General features: G+C 36.1%; 1 protein-coding gene across 5 annotated transcripts in view; it reads left to right on the top strand.

The window, feature by feature from the left end:
- The window catches only part of LOC121414279 (transient receptor potential cation channel subfamily A member 1 homolog), a 61,576-nt gene that overhangs the window by 22,516 nt on the left and 19,128 nt on the right, over positions 1 to 19,932 (top strand). For 4 of the 5 annotated variants that reach the window (XM_041607403.1, XM_041607401.1, XM_041607400.1 and 1 more), the window contains 11 exons: positions 2,349 to 2,442; positions 6,591 to 6,786; positions 8,150 to 8,333; positions 9,893 to 10,000; positions 10,764 to 10,852; positions 11,867 to 12,013; positions 12,902 to 13,013; positions 14,007 to 14,143; positions 15,205 to 15,326; positions 15,995 to 16,126; positions 17,507 to 17,521. In XM_041607403.1, the coding sequence (XP_041463337.1) occupies positions 2,349 to 2,442; positions 6,591 to 6,786; positions 8,150 to 8,333; positions 9,893 to 10,000; positions 10,764 to 10,852; positions 11,867 to 12,013; positions 12,902 to 13,013; positions 14,007 to 14,143; positions 15,205 to 15,326; positions 15,995 to 16,126; positions 17,507 to 17,521 (1,336 nt within the window). The remainder of the gene's footprint in view (positions 1 to 2,348; positions 2,443 to 6,590; positions 6,787 to 8,149; positions 8,334 to 9,892; positions 10,001 to 10,763; positions 10,853 to 11,866; positions 12,014 to 12,901; positions 13,014 to 14,006; positions 14,144 to 15,204; positions 15,327 to 15,994; positions 16,127 to 17,506; positions 17,522 to 19,932) is intronic. The other variant, XM_041607402.1, reaches the window with a different exon arrangement.

Genomic DNA, 19,932 nt, shown 5'->3' with positions numbered 1-19,932 from the left:
ACACTCTTAGCCAGTTTCCGTCCCTAACTTGATAGGACAGGGCCGTTGCTACCTCATTCGATTCCGTTGGGAATGTAACGGTTGAGGTATCATATCTGGCGATGTCTGTTCGTTTAGAGCATCTTTTGATTGTCGTTTACACGTAATATCGTGACAGATTTTTTTTCGCCAGCTCCCTCTGACGTACGCTTGCTGCTGCTAGGGATTCCCCCGCCCAGCGGACAGCCATCGCAGCCTAGCCTCACGGGCTCTCTCGGCGATGGTGGCTTGAGCCAAGCCACCTCTTCCACCGCGGGCACTGCACCCTCAGATGGGTGCTTCAATCAGTATGGGAGAAAGGGGATCCTGAGTTCTCTCTCGATCACTCGGTCTAACACACTTTTGTCGTGATGTGTACCGCGCTGTTTATCTGACACGCCCAGTTGAGCTGTTTTGACCAGACTGCTCTATTCTACATAGGCAGCAGGTCCGCGGCATTCCTTATTAACAGGATGGCACTCAGTCGCTTTCTCGACCCTTGACTGCCTTACGAGTGGTTTTCTTCTTAAATCCCTACTCTCCGTCGTTCCTGGTCCCCTTCGGACCGCTAGTAACTTTTTGCCACAGCTCTCTATCAGAATTCTGCAGATTTTCTGCCCTCACGCATTTGAGACAGATATCGAATTCTGGGCGCTTTCTCCCACGCGGAGGCTTCTGAGATATCTCGCCTTCTCAGATTGTTCGATTGATCACTTACTGAGCCTTAAAAGCTTCAGTTTTCCGATCACGATTCTTGTTGAAATTTTCAACAAATTCCGAATCTTACGCTCTAGTCAGCAGGTGATGTTGTTCTCCTGACACTAGGCCGAGGGCCCATGATACTGAGTATTCCTGAGTATACAGGGCATTCCTCTCGAGGACATTTTGAGGGCCGCCTTTTGGCGCTCAACTAACTCCTTCACTTCATTCTACTTGAAGGACATTCCGTCCAGCGAGGCGAGATTTGCTGCTTCGGCGCTTAAAGCAGCTGCGGCTTTTTCCCCCTCTCCCTAAATTTCGTTGTTTTTGTTTTTTAAATTTTCTTAGGCTTACAATTGAAAACATGCCTCCCTACGGTTTGAGTCCGTGTTGGTCTAGCAAATCAAGTAGATGTATGGAGTTATTGAAGTAAATTATGAAAATACTTACCTGATTTTCTTATTTACGAGATAACTCATACATCTACTTGATACCCTCCCACCGACCCTCCGCCTTGCGTAGCAACATGTTTCAACGTATGGGCTTGCGAAAGTTGAGGAAGATGGACGCTAATTGCGCGGTGATCATGGGTAGTAAGCCTGAACGGGAGAGGGCGCGCTCGCGCTTTTTAAATTCTTGGGAGTTCTTTTCGGGTATGGCAGTCCAGAGGGCTGAACTAGCAAATCAAGTAGATGTATGAGTTATCTCGTAAATAAGAAAATCAGGTAAGTATTTTCATATTCAGGTCCTAAAATCAATCATAGGGGAGACCGGGGTTAGTTGGAACATGTGGTAAGTTGAAACATTGTAATTTTCTTTAATGCCTGTAAAATGACTTAATGCAATACTGCCCTCAATTTATTGCATTAATGATACAACTATTAATTTTGCTATTATTAATAGCAAAAAATTGAGGGCAGTATTGCATTAAGTCATTTTACAGGCGTTAAAGAAAATTACAATGTTTCAAATTACCCCATGTTCCAACTAACCCGGTCTCCCCTACAGTGTATAGTTGAAAAGTGGCACTCAATGTCTGTTTGGCTTTAAGAATTTCAAATTTATTTGAAATTTCTTGGTATGGAAGAGCCATGGTGTAGTGATTCTAACTCTCCCCTTGTAAACAGAGGGTCGTGTGTTCGAATTCCACCGAGGTCTAGCGTCCTTTGGCAAGGCGTTAATCCACACTTTGCCACTCTGGACCCAGGTGCTAAATGGGTCCCCGGTAGGATGCGAAAGATATTGTATGTTTGATTTTGCCAGCGCCATTTTGAAGTCGGGATGAATGCAAAGAAAGCTCCCCAGGGAGTGGAAATTGTGCACTTTTCATGCGGGATTGAAATCAATCCAATGACCGGGGTAATAATGTGCTGTAAAGGGCTTTGAGCCGTTCTGGGAAAAGTGCTACAGTGTATATGAAAACTTGCTATTATTATTTTTATTATTATTATTGTTATTATTATTATTTTTATTATTATTATTTGATACTTTTAAAATTGATCTACATGTATCAATTGTAAACTTGCAATGGATATTTGCTAAGTACAGGATTTTGTGATATTTATTATCATGAAAGCAGGTTTGACTGCCATCTAGAGGCATTCCTTATACCTATTACTTTTTATCTGCAGATGTTGACTGATGTGAATAATGACAGAAGTACACCCCTTCATCTCTCTGTGGACAGTGGATACTTTGAAATTGTGGAACTCTGTCTTTCAAAAGGTAAATGAACTAAATTATGGCCTCTAGTATGAGCTCTGGTTTGAATAAAATTCTTGTCGAAAGCTGTATCATTATGGATAGCTGATTGTGTTGAATTAAAAAAAATTTATCCCAAAAATGTCTTAAAAGTAAAAAGTGAATTTGAAGGACAAGTTTACCCTAAGAAATAATTGAATTAAAAGAGAAAAAATCCAACAAGCATTACACTGAAAATTTCAACAAAATCGGATGTAAAATAAGAAAGTTAAGACATTTCAAACTTTTGCTTCATTTCACAAAATAGTTCTATACATATCCTGATCGGTATGTAAATGAGGAGACTGATGACGTCATCCACTCACCATTTCTTTTGTATTTTATGATATGAAATAATCAAATTTTCTCCTCATTGTCAAGTGAAACAACAATTAATTCCTCCCTGAACACGCGGAATTAGCATTGCTTAATAATACGATATGGTTCAGTCAAGTTGGTCCTTATTGTCAAATCTGTTAAAAATTAGATATTTTATAATTAAAAAAAAGAACAATAGAAATAGTGAGAGAGGGACATCATCATCTGGCTCATTTGCATGTCACTAAGTTTAATATGCATATCACCGTTTTGTGAAAAATAAGCGAAACTTTGAAATATTATAACTTTCCTATTTTATATCCGATTTTGATAAAGTCTTCAGTGTAATGCTTGTTTGATTTTTCTCTTTATTCAAAACAATATTTTTCTGGGGTGGACTTGAAGGCGATTGTGAAAGGGATTGTTACGATACAAGTTTAACGCAACAAATAACAATGAAAAAAAATTATCTGTTGCTTATTAGTACTAAAGTAGAAACTAACTCGATAACAAATGATCTTTTTATACGCATAGATCACTGTTGACTACATGTATGAGAGTCAGTTCTGAATATTCAAAAGTTTGTGTATGATCATTCTATAAAATCCAAATGGGCTTGTAAAGAATCCTGAAGTTTAAGTCCACAAAGCTGGCAATGATGAAATTGAAGTTGAAATGAGATGGGCGATCACAGTCACTGTTAAAATTATCAGTGAAGATAAATTAGATAAACATCAATTGATCAAATGGTTTGAATGGCTTGCCGCTGATCGCTAATTGATTAGCAAAATTTGCCCTGTTTGAGTGTTCGACAGATCCTGATTAGACACTAGGGATAACTTGAATACTCGAGTAACAGTAACAAAATGACAAGATAACAATGATAACAATTGTTTTTAAATACTTAATACAGGTTTAAAAATGTTACCAAATGTAATTTGTCAAAAATGAACAATGATTGTATCACATTCACAGTTAAACACCAACCTGATAGAGGTCCAAAAATTATAATCCCCACTCGGCCTTGCCCTTGATACACAATGTACGTTGTATGCATAGGTGTATATAACTCTATGGTTGCATGTCTGTGTGCTTAAAACAGAAAGTACACACGCAAATAGCCGACTTGAGCCGATATGTGATTGGACATTCAATGGCCATTGAAACTTTTGGGAGATAAAGAAGAAGCCATGTGCGTTCCCATTATTGAAAGGTAATAGCATTGACCTATGGTAATAGGAAAGGTTGTGACTTCAGAAACAAAATGACCCCTCCCTATCTGTGTGTGTGAGAGAGAGAGAAAGAGAGAAAGATAGCGGTGGAACCAGAATTCTTTTCATGTTTCAGAACAATGCAATATCAATTAGCCTCGGCCCATCTCCCAATTACACAATCAAAATAACATTCCAACACACCCATCGCCCAATTCCAGTTGTCGACTAGTCTCCCAAAATAGACCCAGTTATAGGTTTAAGGCACTTTTAGAAGAATACTTCATGAATGAGTTGTTTACAGAGAGGTAAATTGGACCCAAGACTGTCGGCTGATTCATTGATATGCAGGGCCCGGTGGGGTCACTCAGCTGCAGAGCGGGACACGTATGACCGTTACCACAAATGCAAGTGACCCCCTATTGCAGTCAATTTCAAGGACATTTTGTGAAATTTACCCCCTATTTTCACGCAAAACAAGGACAAAATTGCGGTAAAATGGTACCTTGAAACACCCCTAATTATAAGATTGTAAGGACACTTTTGCCCATTTCGCAAATTTACCCCTATTTACCATATTTCAAGGACAGGGCATTTAACACCCTTTCCTCATTAGAGGAAATTGCAACACAGACGTCAGAGTGCTCAGTCCTTAAAGATGACCAAGAGCCAAGTCATACTGATACAATAATCCAAAAGAACTTTGAAAAATAAGAAAAATAGAATTCTTTGTAAAAATAAATGTAGAGTTGTCCATATAAAGATACAGAGCATGATGCGCGCGCCCTCTGCGGCTGGTGACTCGGCGACGGATTTTACTTCCCGTAATCGTTCTCCCCTTTTTCCTGACCCCTATTTCCATCAGATCGAGGACGGTGAGCACCCCTATTTTCACTACTTCGAGGAGTGTTCTGTCCGCGGACGTTCCGTGAAATTGACCCCTTTTCCCGCGATTTTGGTAACGGTCATGCGGTCCCCAAGTCATATTGAGTGACCCCACCGGGATGCAGGGGTGTTGCACTTGGAGGGATGCATAATACAAGCATTGATTTACATGTAGGAAAGATTTTTCATTAGAACAATAAAGTAAAGTTTTAATCTTTTTTTCATATAGTTTCTTTTGAAATTGAAATCAAAGAGAGGGGGGATAAAAGGCTTTATACTTTCATTTATGAGGAACAGACAATACTTTGGGAGGTTTTCATATGTAGGTCAACTATTCGCTTAGAAGACGTGATTCCCGACGAACAATCAAATGATTCAATTGTTTTTTTAGGAAATAATCGAATGGTAAAATTGACATTCGTCCCAGGCCTAATGATGATAAACAGTTGATTTCAATAATCCATGGGTTAAAGAGTGTTCTCTATAATGGGTGGTTGATGAGAATGAGAACTGAGAGTTCCTCTTTTTAATAGTTGTAAACAGTTTGTTGATGAAATGAGAATAGATCCACAGAAGTTAATAATGTTTATTTCACATGAGGTAAACTCGATCTGCACAGAGATTGATTCTGGGCTCTGAAATTCTAAATTCTGATGTTCCTGAAATATTTCCCAGCCTTTTATATCAATTTCCAATATTCCCAAAACTTAATCTATATGTGATAAGAACATTCTCAATCTCCTTGACAGTTCCACATCTAGAACGACAGGCTTAGTGAAATTAACAACGTACCTAAATCCTAATATCTTTTTTTCTTGAGATTACCAGTTCCTTGTACATTTCTAAATACTAAGAATTCCACTGCCTTGTTATTTATGCCTACTTTCATTTTACAATTAAAAGGAGTGTTGTAACAATGCTTAATTGAGACATGTATAATATTCTAGTCTATTTTAATAGACTTTACTTGTAGTTTCTTTATTAAAAAAATTATAGTTTCTCTTCTGCAATCTATCTCTGGAGTTATAAACAACCGAATGAATAAAAATAATTCTCTTACAATTCTTCTTTTATGTAACAGATTTGTGAACTGCACTCCCAATTCTTGGCTGGACAGTTTCAGCTGTCGTCAAGATATTAACCAACTTTGTGAATACAGGGCTGTATGATGTACGGGTAAAAATGTGTGAGACATTTGTTTGCAAAATATTGTCCGATGCAATTTACCCTGCGCAAAGAACTTAATTAAAGCGTGACATCCATGCAATGGTATGTTTTGGATGGTAAGTGTGCGATGGTATGGATATTACACATTGAGCTGAGCATCTCTTTTGCTAGCATACAGCAAGCAGAATACAACTTGCACTAATACCCAGTGATGCTGAACCCCCCCCCCCCCCCCGTGATTACCGTGGTAGGTGATTTATGCTTTGAAGAAAAACCATGTCACTCTCTAGCCATGGGGCCTGTTTCATAAAGAGTTACAACTGTTGTAACTTTGCCATTATGGTAACTACCATGGTAACCTTGATTGTGACTGGCTGCTGAGCCCTGATACCATGGAAGTTGCCATAATGGCACAGTTACAACAGTTGTAACTCTTTATGAAACGGGTCCCTGAACAGTTTAAACTTGGTTCATTCCAACTATGCAAATCGGCAACCCTTCATGGAAAAGAAGTCCTACTTTACATCATCATCCATTCTTCTTTCATCCCAGGAGCCAATGTGAACTGTCACCGTGAGAACAGGAGTACCCCGCTCCATGCAGCCTGTGTGGCTGGTAACCTGAAGATTGTAGAGCTGTTACTGCAGAAAGGAGCTCATGTGAACAGTGTGAATGCTGACAGGGCCACGCCCCTTCATCGAGCGTGCTCCTTCAACAGATACAAGATTGTAGAGCATCTCCTAGAAAGGTGGGTTTTATCCCTTTTACTTGTTGACTGTTTGATTCAGTAGATAGATGGATGAAAGATAGATAAAAGGATTTTATTCAAAACATTGTGTCTCACAGTTATGAACTAAAATGATATACAAATAATGAATATTTATGAGTGCAATGGACAGAATACTTCATTTGGTGAAATATGAAATGATCCATTCAGCGAGGCGTAGCCAAGTTGAATGGATCATTATTTAATCTTTTACCGAATGAAGTATTCTGTCCATTGCACAAATTAAAAAAAAATTCATTATTTGGTTTATATGACACCTAAAAATTACAGTGTGAGTTCGGTCTGTTGATTTTTACATTGATCATTAAAGCATGCGCACTGCTGGTGTCTGCAGCTGAAGTCTCGGTGCGCTCGTGCAATGGACAAAATCGTATGGATCCAAAATTGCACGATAAATGGATAAAAAATTGCACGGTTGATGACGTCATTGCAAAATGGCCGAATGAACGATATAAAACAACCAATCAAATCACAAGGATCTATCTAGGTGTCATACATGTATAAACATGAATTATGAATACAAAGTGAAATGAACACAAATTACCAATAAAAAGTCTTACAAAATGTTCAATAAAACGTCATGTACATGTAACATTGGGCATCAGGTAACTTTTGCAGTGCATGTGATATATTGAAAATAGAAGAAAAAACCTGAATGTGCTTATGTTCACCTGTCAGCTATGTGCTTGAAAGCATGTCATCTGACGAGGTAAAGTGCCTATCGAAATAGAATGTATAAAACAATTACTGTTACAGGTAATGCAGTACAATACTGTATCTAAGCAGGATGCAATGAAATTTATCCACATTGTGATGCACTCAACCCAGGTGGTGTGAATGGGTTTCTGACAGAATTAATTCCTTCAATGGAAAGATGTAGTATAAATAATTGTGTCTTGTATCGGTAAATTGCCATTTACTCTCCTGCCAACTCGTCCACTCACCACATGGTCTACTTTCATTTAGTCTTATACCATTCCACCCAATCATCACTTCATCGAATCACCATTTCGTCAATGAACATTTCGTCTCATAACCAGTTGGTCTAATATCCATTACATTTTCATTCATTATGCACAATTAACACTTAGTCCAATTAGACGAAATGTTACATGGACTAAATGGCTATTGGACCAACTGGTTATTAGATCAAATGGTGAGTGGACGAACTGGCAATTAGACCATGTGGATAGTGGATGATCTGATTGTAGACGAGTTAGCAAGTAGACAAATTGGAAATAACTTTTTGTATCATCTTGAAAAGTGCTGTATATATCCATCTTGTATATTATGTTTAACATTTGTATTATTCTATCAATGACAGAGGTGCTAAGATTGAAGCCCGAGACAAGGATAACTTCACCCCTCTCTTGATTGCAGCCAGCTCTGGTCATAGTTCCACCATTAAGATTTTACTTGGTAAGAGAGCAAACATAGCAGCCATAGACAAACATGACAAGACAGCACTCTTCTGGGCTGCTGAGGAAAACAAGCCAGAAGCTCTTCAGGTATGATAAATGGGGAGGCAGCGTAGCTCAGTCGGTTAGAGCGCATGTTTCAGATAAGATTGCAGATCTCAATGTGAGGGGTTCGAGTCCCTCGCATGCCGAAACACGTCTAAAGAAAAAAGTCTGATACTATAGCGTTGTGTGTTAGCGTGCCTCACCACTGTATTCAGTGCAGGTGTGAATGCAGTTGGGAAACACTCTGTCCATCAGAAAGGACGCAAATGTTGCTCCTATGTATGGGAGAGTCACATTCTATGCACGTTAAAACCAATACACTATTCGTCAACGGTGTTCACATGGTGTATTGCACCTGCTGGTCCCGGCAAAATTCAGGTCAAGTACCCGATACATTTATGCCTCAAGGGCCCTGCATCGTATACATCCAGATCCATAAATGGCTAGGTTAGAGTTCCCAGTTTCCTTCCTTATGAAACCATGACAACTTCACAGGCTTCAGGAAATAATAATTTTCAGGCAAAAGAAAATAATATACAAAAAAGTACAGCGAAAATCATGAAAATGAAACACAAAATATAACACTGAATCAAATAAAACACTACTGTAGATGAGTGAAAAATTGCCTTCAAACTTATTTACAGTGTTTAGTATGTGTTTTCCAAGCTTTATACTGATGGAAACCCATGTTTTGTGGTCCTGTTGCGCAAATTTTGTTTCAGGAGAAAACTTGGGGCATTTCTTGCCAGATTTTTTTTTCTGAGTTGAAATCAGTAGCAGAATTGTGTAAATCTGATTTTTCATTTTTATCAGATTTTTTATGGTGTAACTTTTATGCAAGGGGCCTAAAAGAAAAAACATTGTTATGACATTTGATCTGAACGTTTGATCATAGAACATCCCTCTGTCTGAAGTTCTGAATGATCATGAAAACTGCAGTTCAACTTTATGACAGTTGGTACTGTTCTCTTACAAGCAAAAAAAAAACATTTACCTTCTAATACTGCATGTATGTGAACCTTAAATTTTTAGGTGTGCTCAGATCATTCTGAATTTTCAAGTTGCAAAATTCTATTCATCTTCCTACCTCAAAAGACAAGCATTGGAATTAGTGTCTTGTTTGAATGAATAATTATAATGTTTATAGTAATAATGATAATAATATAGAGTATTTCTAAAGTGCCAAATCCACATTGATTATGTGCTCAAGGCCCTGCGAAAAAGCAAATAAGAAAATATCATTTATAGGGCACATTATACGGATATTTCAAAGTGCACAGGTGGGCTGACTAATGTAAACAATGAATCCATTAATTAAATACCTCTTGGTAATGAATGATTATAAGGTAATTAATGGAAGCTTGCATTGATAATAATAATAATGTCAATATAGGTATATTTACCCAAGGAAGAGACTTCAGCTCTGAAAACTTTTTCTACCAGCGGGCCCTGCTATTATTATTTTTACCCCGGCTTTAGCTGGGCTGCTCGGATTCGAACCCACGACCCTCCGTTTCAAAGTCAGAAGACAAATCCACTGAGCCACAACGCTCCACTAATGATTTATTACATTCTTATATTTAATCTGTAATCTTTATTTGTAGGCACTGCTTGAACACAAGATGGCATCAAAAATTCTTGAATACAGTGATCGCTATGACAACACGGCCCTCCACGTTGCAGCAGAAAATGGATACCTGGGAATTGTCAGGGTAGGTCATAGGTCATTTGCACCTAGGTCATAGGTCATTTGAACCTGTTATGTTTAGATTGTTTTCCTGTCAATTAAAAACGGTCCAATGAGGAAAGTACAATTGTCTATGGCCCGTATTCCGAAGTCAGGTTTAACTCTGTGCTAAAATTATGGGAAGCCAAAAGTGTCATTTTTTTTTAATTAAAGTTAAATGTTTCTTACGTTTATTGTGCTCTTTCCTGATTCATTAATGGTGAAGGCAATCATCTATTTATACTTCCTAGACAATTACAAATGATTTGAGAGCCAAATGAGCGGAAATATTATATCTCTAGTGTTAACAATTGGCTGTCCATACTAATTAAACCCGACTTCAGAATACGGGCCTATGAGTATCTGGTCTTTAATGACAGAGTCTTATAATATATTATGTTTTTATACAAAATGTTATTCAAAGGAATCCATTCTAGTGGTGTTTATAAAGGTGGACCATTCATAACAGTTGCTATTCAATCTAACAATACAAATTTTTGATTGATAGCAAATAAGAACTCTCATGATTGGTTCGTGGTCAGTATTTTGAACAAATGCTTATGCCACAATAATCATGATTGGCCCATTGCAATTTTGTATCATGAAATGTTCTTTTTTAAGGATTTTTAGTAAAAACTCTCAAGTTACTGAAACTATTGAAATCCGAAATTGCTGTGAGCAAATATGTGAATAAAAATCCCTTGTAAGATGTTTTTGGTGAAACTCTTCCATGATCTTGCCCTTTGTAGATTCTGTTGAACAATGGAGCAGAGTTGGATTGGAAAAATGAGGATGAGGAAACACCAATCCATGTGGCAGCTGCTAATGGTCATACAGCGTAAGTTAAAATGATAAAATTAATCAAAGAAATTAACTAGATGTAGGCATCATGTAGGTCACCCTCGTTTGGATTTACCCACTGGTAGGGTTGGTGTGAGGGAGTCTTTTGAGACTCCCTCGTTATTTAAAAATAGGGCATTTTTTGTTCGATCATGCTGCATTTTTCTACATAATAGCTTTCTTATTTTCATTCCTCCACCAACTGGTGATGGTTGTTCGGAGATTTATTTTTTTCAGTTTATCTGTCTGTCTGTCCCGTTTTTCGTTCTCAAGATAAGTAAAGAACCATTTGACAGATCAACTTTAAACTTGTTAGAGTTGCTCCTGTCTTACTCTCTGTAGACATGGGTTAGAGTTACTTGTTTTGTATGATGAGAGAATGATTATGGTTTGGGTACGGTTAAAGATAAATGAATTGAGATGCAGAAAACACTCATTTCATGAAAAAATCTGTATGAAAAAACCAAGGTTTATTGTAACTGTCATTGTACATCTAGATTTATACAGTTATATAGCAATAATTGGAATTTGTGAAATGATGAAATATAAGCTGAAAAACGATCACATAATAGATCGCCAAACATAAGTAATCACAAGTGGGACAGTGTGTAATCATTGTTTGGGAAAAAGACCGGACATTTGGCCTGAATACCACGCTTATTTTGCTTCAGCAAGTCAATCTTTTCCAGAATCATTTGGTGCATAATATTTATTCACACACAGACACTTGGTAGCCATTTTATTGGATTCTGTTTGAACTTGTTTTAAAATCTTATCCACAACTGGAATTACAGTGTCTGGTTTGAGTTGATATTTTAAGTTTAGCTTCATATGCAGATTTTTCATCGCTGGCTGGAGTAAATGTTACCGAAACTTAACTCCTCTTTTTTTTTATCCTTTCAGTCCCTTTGTTGTTCTTTTTCTGAGATATCTTGTATTTTCCCCCTTCTTTCTTAGTGCTTTGAAACTTTTGTATAAAGTGCTTTATAACTTTTGTAAATTTTCTCTTCAGGGTGGTGATGGAGTTTGTGAAGAGAGAAGAATCAACAATCAATGATGAGGATGAGAACTCCAATACACCCCTTCACAAGGCAGCCACAGCCGGCCATGCAAAGACTGTCAGAGCTCTTATTGATGCTGGAGCTGATATTGAATCAAGGTCAGACATTCCTCTCACAAGGGGTCATTCTTGCAATGCATGATCATGTTAGCGTTATTCAAAGGGACAGTTACATTAGTGTGAGGTTGATATAGGTTGAAATTGATGATAACGCAACTTGTGAAGGTGCTAATCGTCATATAATAATTGTTATGGTAATGATAATAATACTGAAAATAATGATAATAATGATAATAATGAAGATAAAAATAATGATGATCATAACACTGTTATTTGATAAGACATGTGTACATATGTTCTGTATATTATGTACCCAAAAATATTTGTAAATACTTGTAATATACGTGGGCTTTGGCACATAATGATGATATAGATCTTGTATTTTTCCCATAGATCTTTATTTCTTGTCATTTATATGTCTCTATACTGTATCAAGGAATAAAATCCTGATAGGTCCCCATTTTCCTCACCTTGGTTGGGTGCTGCACAATGTCAATCAATTTGTTGGTGAAGGAAATAACGTCTTGGCTGGGATTTAGACCCATGACCTTCTGATTAAAAGGCTCTAGTCAAGACCACTAGATCATATATTTTAAATGCATAATGGCTGGTATTGGAATCCATGGCCTTCTGATTGATGGGCACTGGTCAGGACCAATAGACCACATATGTTATGCTGGGATTCAAATCCTTGACCTTCTAATTGATGTGCGCTAGTCATAACCTCAAGACCACATATTTTACATTTATAATGTTAGGGATTAGAACCCACAACCTAATTGACATGCACTAATCAGAACCACTTGACCACATGTCACCACATACATTATGTTGTTTATTCCTGGGATTCAAATCATGACCTTCTGATTAAAGTGGACGAGTCAGAACCACTAGACCACATATATGTTTTTTTTTATCTTGTAATAGGAATCAACAGTTATGGACTCCTCTAGACTGTGCAGCCTCCAAGGGATGGGTGAAGACTGCCTATGCCCTGCTAGAAAATGACAGTCCTGTAGATCCAACAGACAAAGCTAAGGTAATTAAACCTTCCTCTTTGTTGCAATCATGGGAACTTCATTAAAATAACTGTTTTTTGTACATCCAACCCCCAGTTTCTTGTAACTTACGAACAGCTTTACGTAACACTCACCCGGTGTGGAGAAAATTAGAACCTTAAATACAATCCTCAAATAAAAGCTTTTAGAATTGTTAGAAACTCCCATTCTCAAGCTCACGCACAATCCCTTGTATTCCTGTCTTCATGGACTTAATATTTTGATATACGTGTACAGCGAAATTCAAATTCAGAGTGCTAGTATTATGCTCTACAAAGTTTTTAAGTAATAATAATGAACATAATAGTTTTTTAATGTTTATCCTTACTGTGCCTGTTCATTCATATCATACTTGTTCCTGTATCAGATATAATTACTCAATTTTCTTCACACAATCAATGATGTATTCTTTTAGTCATAGAAGTTCCCTATAAGAGATGCTTTTGCCATTTACATCCTTTTATGTACATCCTTTTGTTACCAGCAACTTTACAAATGACTGGTGATCCTTTCTTGAGGTAAATTATATGCACCAAATTTCATTAGTGTGGATTTAGCTCCTAAGAAAGGATCATCGGTTGTTCATAAAATCGGGGTTGGATGTACATGTACAAGCTTTACTTTTTTATGGCAAGACCCTCCGTTTTACTTTAAATACAAATGTCATCTGAGATAACTTTATTTATTGAATTGTGTTCCTTAACCTTATCTAGGCCGGGGTATTTTAGGAGTTCATATGGCGGGGGGGGGGGGGGGGGGCTCCCAGGTATATATATATCTATCATATTATGTCTTGTAGTATTTGACCTTGTTATGTTATGTTTATCATATTATGTACAATTGTGAAACAGAATCAATAAATCAAATCAAATCATGTATTAAAGCATAATATAAAAATATAATATCTTTATTATTAAAGATAAGATTGGAACTTAAGGTAGTTTGTATTTTTAAATGTTTTGTTTGTTTCCTAGGTAACCCCACTCCATCTTGCAGCATCCAGTGGCCATGTTGACATGGTCAAGCTTCTATTAGAATGGAAGGCAGATCTATCTTTGATCAATGCTGACCAGAAGAATAGCCTGGATCTAGCCATTGAGAGTGGTCATGAGTTAGTATACCTCAAGAGATATTTTAATGTTCCCCATCTGCAGACTTTGTTTAAAGATGTTCCATGATTAAACATTATTGATTTTCATTATGAAAACAATTCAAGTGCTTTCTTTATATTTTAAGTAAGAAAACTGTCAGATTTACAATTGTAACAGATATGCCATTTGGCAAGACATTTTACTCAAAATGTCTGTAAGTATAGGCAATAACTCTTCTGCATTTTTAAAAATATTTAATCAGTAAATACATGTATGTCTCTGGGCCACTTATTACCTTTGAAAAAAACTAACAATGAACTTCATCGGAATGTTCATTGTTATTTTATATTACCAATCATACTGAGGTATTGTGGCTCAGTGGATGAGTCTGGATGTTGAACAACAAGGTCAGGGGTGCATTTCCCTCAATAGCACTCGGGTACTTTAGCAAGGTATTAATCTATATTTGCCACTGTCAACCCAGGTGTAGTGATTTATTTCCAATTCGTCTAATGCCAAGTCGTCCAATTACCAACTCGTCTACTATAAGTTGGTCTACCATCAGTTCATCCACTTACCACATGGTCTACTTTCATTTAGTCTAATGCCAATTTGGTCTAATAACCAGTTGGTCCAATACACATTTAGTCCATATACCATTCGGTCTAATTAAACTAAAGTGTTAATTGTGCAAAATGAATGAAAAGAAAATGGGTATTAGACCGAGTGGTTAATAGACAAAATGGTAATAGACGAACTGGTGGTTAGACGAAGTGATGATTGGACCAAATGGTTGTTAGACGAAATGTTGATGGACAGAATGGCATTACTCTAAATGAAGGGAGACCATGTGGTGAGTGGACGAGTTGGCCGTGGACGAATCGGCAATTTACTGGCGTAGTTAATGAGTATGGTGTAGGAAGAAATTCCTTGAATCCTTGAACGCTCGGTTATGGCTGCTTTGCTGAAGCAGGGATAATAGTCCGCAGCACAAAGAAGCATTTTACATACAGCACTATATAAATGTTGCATATTAGTATCAACATAAATACATGTATCTATCATATTTTATTTTATTTAGTGATGTTGCTGAAGCCATTATCAGTCATCCTAAATGGCGAGATGCTATGTGTTCTGAGAGCGTTGATCCCGTCACCGGGGGACGTACCACACCCATAAGAAAACTCATCAAAAGAATGCCTGGTAAGTTCAATTATATCCTCATAAAAATACTCCTTGAAGTGAACAAAACGGAAATTGATGTCACAGTTTGGTACTCAACAGAGGATCGTACAATCCAATGCTAGTTATGTCTGTCATTAATTTACTTACTTATAAGAATAGTTTATATAATTCCTTAAATTGCACACACTGGGTTAATACCTGATCCTATTATTAACATTAAAGACAAATGCCAGTTGTAGTATTAGTGTAAAGAGATGTTCAAACAGAATCAAATAAAAATGACAATCCCAAGTATTTGTAGACCTTTGTATAAATAGAAATATTTGTGCCAAAGTATTATGGTAGAAAATGTGTAGTTGCTGAGAAATGAGCAAAATAAACATGGCCAGGTGTTGAGCCTTTTTCCAAGTAACTGTCCCACGTGTTCTTATCTGTGTTGGTGATCTGCAGCATTATTATTTGCAGCTAAGATTGCATGATATCACATAGTCAGATTTATGCAGATGGACATGATCTAGATATGCAATAAAACTGAATGGTGATAACAAATCTTGAGGTCAAATAATTTCTCTTGAAATCATTTTTTTTTTTGGGGGGGGGGGTGAAAGTACATATAGTTGGCTTTTAGAATTATATATATATAAGTGTATCAATTCATTCTTTTATTTTTAATCCCTTATTTTCAGATGTGGCTATTAAGGTTTTCAACAACTGTCTGATCGAGAACGATAAGCCTCGGGAACATAGAGACTACTGTATCACGTTTGACTACGAGCTCCTTGACGACATGTTCTCACGCTGGGGAGAAGATATATCAGGTATGATAAATCCACCGATGTTGTTTCAAGAAGCTGTTCACATATCACACACGACTTCATACAAGACAACCAACAGATTATCCATTTTCTTATCAACTTTACATTTCTTTTCGGGTCTTCTGAAGACCAAATGACTATTTAACCCTAAAATGGCCTCAACGTTTTCTGCAATCATTCCGCCGCGTGAAATTTTTTGACCTGGCCACTGACAGAGTTAATACTTTTAAGTCTCGCGCAACTTTTAAGACCAAATTTCCGACACCCGGGTACGCGGTTCCAAAATTACGCAACATTTTATAAGTGCATGTCAGACCAAAAATTGTTCCAAAACGTGATTTTGTGTACAAAATCAATGCAAATTGAGTTTTCTTATCTTATTCATAAAAATATGATTATTTTTACTTTAAACAGCTGAAATCGATTTTTAGCATAATCATGCTTCAAAAAGGTTGTGCAATAAATCTGGTGAAAAAAACAAAGAAATTCATAAAACAATAAAATACATAAGAAATTGATTTCCAAACCGAAGTTTTTTTCAATGCAATTGTTAAGAATGCTACAAAGGACATTTCCACCAAAAATTAGCATTCTAGGAGCTTTATTTAGTGAATTAGAGCAAAAAGTATGATTTAAGCATCAATTAGCATAATTCATATAAAATAAAATCTTGTTATTTTGGAAAATTTTACTATACAGCCTTGTAGATTACATCGCACACTACCAGGGCGCAAATTTTTGCGGCGCTTGGCGGCCGAGATCAACCCCCCAGCCACAGAACAGCCAAAAAAGCCTGGCCTAGTTAGGGTTAAGTTATTTACAGAGAACCTTCCCTGGTGACTTATTGTTGGTTTTGAAGTGGCAGGTCATATATGTACTGCCACTCTGTAGTAATAGGAAGCATGTGACCAAAGTGACATTTCCTGTAAAGAAAAATTTGTAATGCAGCGCTGTGATGACTTGGTGTACAGAAGTACACATAGCATTATAAGTGTTTAATTTGGACTGGGTTGTTGCAAGAGCGAACAAAGCTCAGTGACCTGTAAAGACATTAGCTCAAATAATGTTGATAAAGAAATGTAGCTTTCTTCCCCTTTTTCAAAGCCAATTCGTGACCAAAGTTACTTGTGATTTTTGCATTTGAATTATTAGCATGGTGCCTATTTTTTAAAATTATTATCTACATGTATGCATGTGAATGAAGAGATTGAATGGAATTTCTATTTATAGCATTCTTATAAAAGCTTTCTACTCTTATTTGGATATGATTTCTTACAAAGAATTTTTATTTTGAAGTGATTTTTTTTATCCCATTGTGCATTTCTGATAATTATATTTCTTATAAAACAATTTCTTTTGTGAAATCATAAATTCAATTCTAAGGCCGTTTTACAAAAGGTAAGAACTCAATCTAGATATGTATTGTGTTGTCTAATGACAAATAAAAAGGGGTGTGCTTTCGTTGTCTAACAAGTGTTTCGTAACCATCTTTCACACCTAGTGTAAATACACTTAGTACTTACATGTAGTAGCTCTTGCACTGTGTAGTGCACTTGGCAGCAAGTTGTTGCCATACAGGTCAGTCATTTATACATGCAACACATGTCAATATATTTGCTTTTATTGACAGCAGTCATTTAATTTAATGCTACTTTATAGGAAAAAATCAACAAAAATAAAAAACAACAAAGAAATACATAATAAATTTAAAAAAACTGAAAAATATAAAGAAATCCATTTTTTTTCAAGTGCAAACCAAAAATGAGCATTCTAGAAGCTTTAAAATGTATGACTTATGAATAAATTAACATAATTATTTGATTAATTTAAAATGTCATATATTAATGGAATTTACTTGTACAACCACATAGATTACATTTTTCTCTTTCACCTATGCAAATTTTTGTTGCGTTCGCGCGATCTGGAGTATTCGGGTATGGAAATGTGATTAGTTTTTCTGATTGTGAATTTCGAGTTTGGTGTGTTGCTTTGGAATTCTGATTATACAATCTGTTTTCTGAATAACAGGAGGTTTATTCTCAGAAAGCTGTAATGCCAGTCTCCTCCAAATTCTCTGCTTAATCTACACCTTATAAACTTTGGGAGCTTCTTGACAAAATAATGCTGAAAGTGAAATGCCCGTTCTACAACTCTGAATCTTGTTATTTAAATTTGGAGCATCTTTCAAATATTGCTGGTTGAAATGCCAATGTTTTCCAAGTGTCAGTTTCCTTGACATAATATCAGTTGAATATGAAGTCGAATATTTATTTCAATTTCAATTATTTCTAATTTTTATTAAAATGTTTATGGAGTAATAGCTCTTCTGCGATTGCTAAGCTTAATTTCAGTCTAATGTCAATGCAAATTTCAATTATCTTCTCATACTCTTTCTTTGGAATCCTACACCTTATAATAAATTTATTGTTCATCATACATTTTTATGAAGGATGAGAAAGAAAAGGCCTTAGAAACCCAATTTAAAATTTATTTCAGAAAAGAAAAGAGACATAATTGTGCTGCAGATAGTACATGTAGTTTAAACATTGAAGAGCATTTATAGTCAAACTGTAAGACACCAATACAACTTTAACTGTAAATCATATGTTGAAGTTGTGATTATCATATTGATCTTATTTTGATCTGATTACTCAATCAACCATATTATTATTCCTTGTAGAATTTTATTTCAAACTTCACCAATCTCTGTTATTTTCATTTGTCACTTACATGAAATAGTCATTTTCCTTTCCAAATTTAGAAGCCCCTAATCATTTTTAGTAAATTAAAACTCTCTACCATGCACAATCTAGTGAAATTGTTTTTAGGCAAAAGCAAGTTTAATTAGCTTTTAAACAATCAATAGCCATTACTGATGGTTTTTTTGTTGTCCCATGTGCAAACTCTTAAAATGGCCCAAAATAAGACAGTACTATTTGCTAATTATTGATATTGCAGACTTGTACAGTTTTACATGTATTATGTATTGTTGTCATTCCATCCCTTGGTGGATATTTAAATCCATTTCTGTCTTAACCTTTGAGTCCCCCATTTCAACATGTATGAATTTTTATTTTCAGCCATTTATTTTTATGGATATTTATTTGTCTTAGCGCAACACTGGCTACCTGTTGAACAACGCGTTATTTTCAAGATTCTTTTATTACTCTTTCACTGTACACATGGATCCGCTCCTCTCTATAACATCTCCTTGATACACCAATATGCCCCTTCTAGATCTCTTCGTTCTCAAGACTCTGGTTTGATGGTTATCCCTAAAATCAAAACAAAGTGGGGGGAACGTACATTTGCCCATGCTGGGCCATCCGCATGGAATTCTCTTCCTCGGACCATTAAAGATAGTAGCTCTGTTGAAATGTTTAAATCTAATCTTAAAACCTATATGTTTAATTTGGCCTACAATTGATATTTATCCCTTCTATTTGTCTTCAGCACTTTTAATCTAAATGCTTTTCCTTCTCTTTCACCTCTACTTTGCACTAGTGCGCCTAGAGCATTTGATATTCTTATGGATTTGGCGCCATACAAATCATATATATTATTATTATTATTATTAACACAGTTATTATTATTAAAGTTTTATGTATTTTGAAGTGCCTAATAGATGAATAAATAAAGTCTGTATTTTCTTTCAGTAATTCTCTTTTTGCCCCTTAAAAAGTGTTTTTCCTAATTGCTTTCTGCATCTTTCTTTTAAGTCTAGTCAATATGTGCATTTATTTGCTTACAATAATATTGTATTTATGTATAAATGTCTTCTGAAAATGCATCTTGTCTATTTGTAGGTC

This window comes from Lytechinus variegatus, chromosome 4 (genome assembly GCF_018143015.1).
Source record: "Lytechinus variegatus isolate NC3 chromosome 4, Lvar_3.0, whole genome shotgun sequence".
Taxonomy (NCBI): Eukaryota; Metazoa; Echinodermata; class Echinoidea; order Temnopleuroida; family Toxopneustidae; genus Lytechinus; species Lytechinus variegatus.
This window is presented reverse-complemented; position numbering and strand designations above follow the sequence as displayed.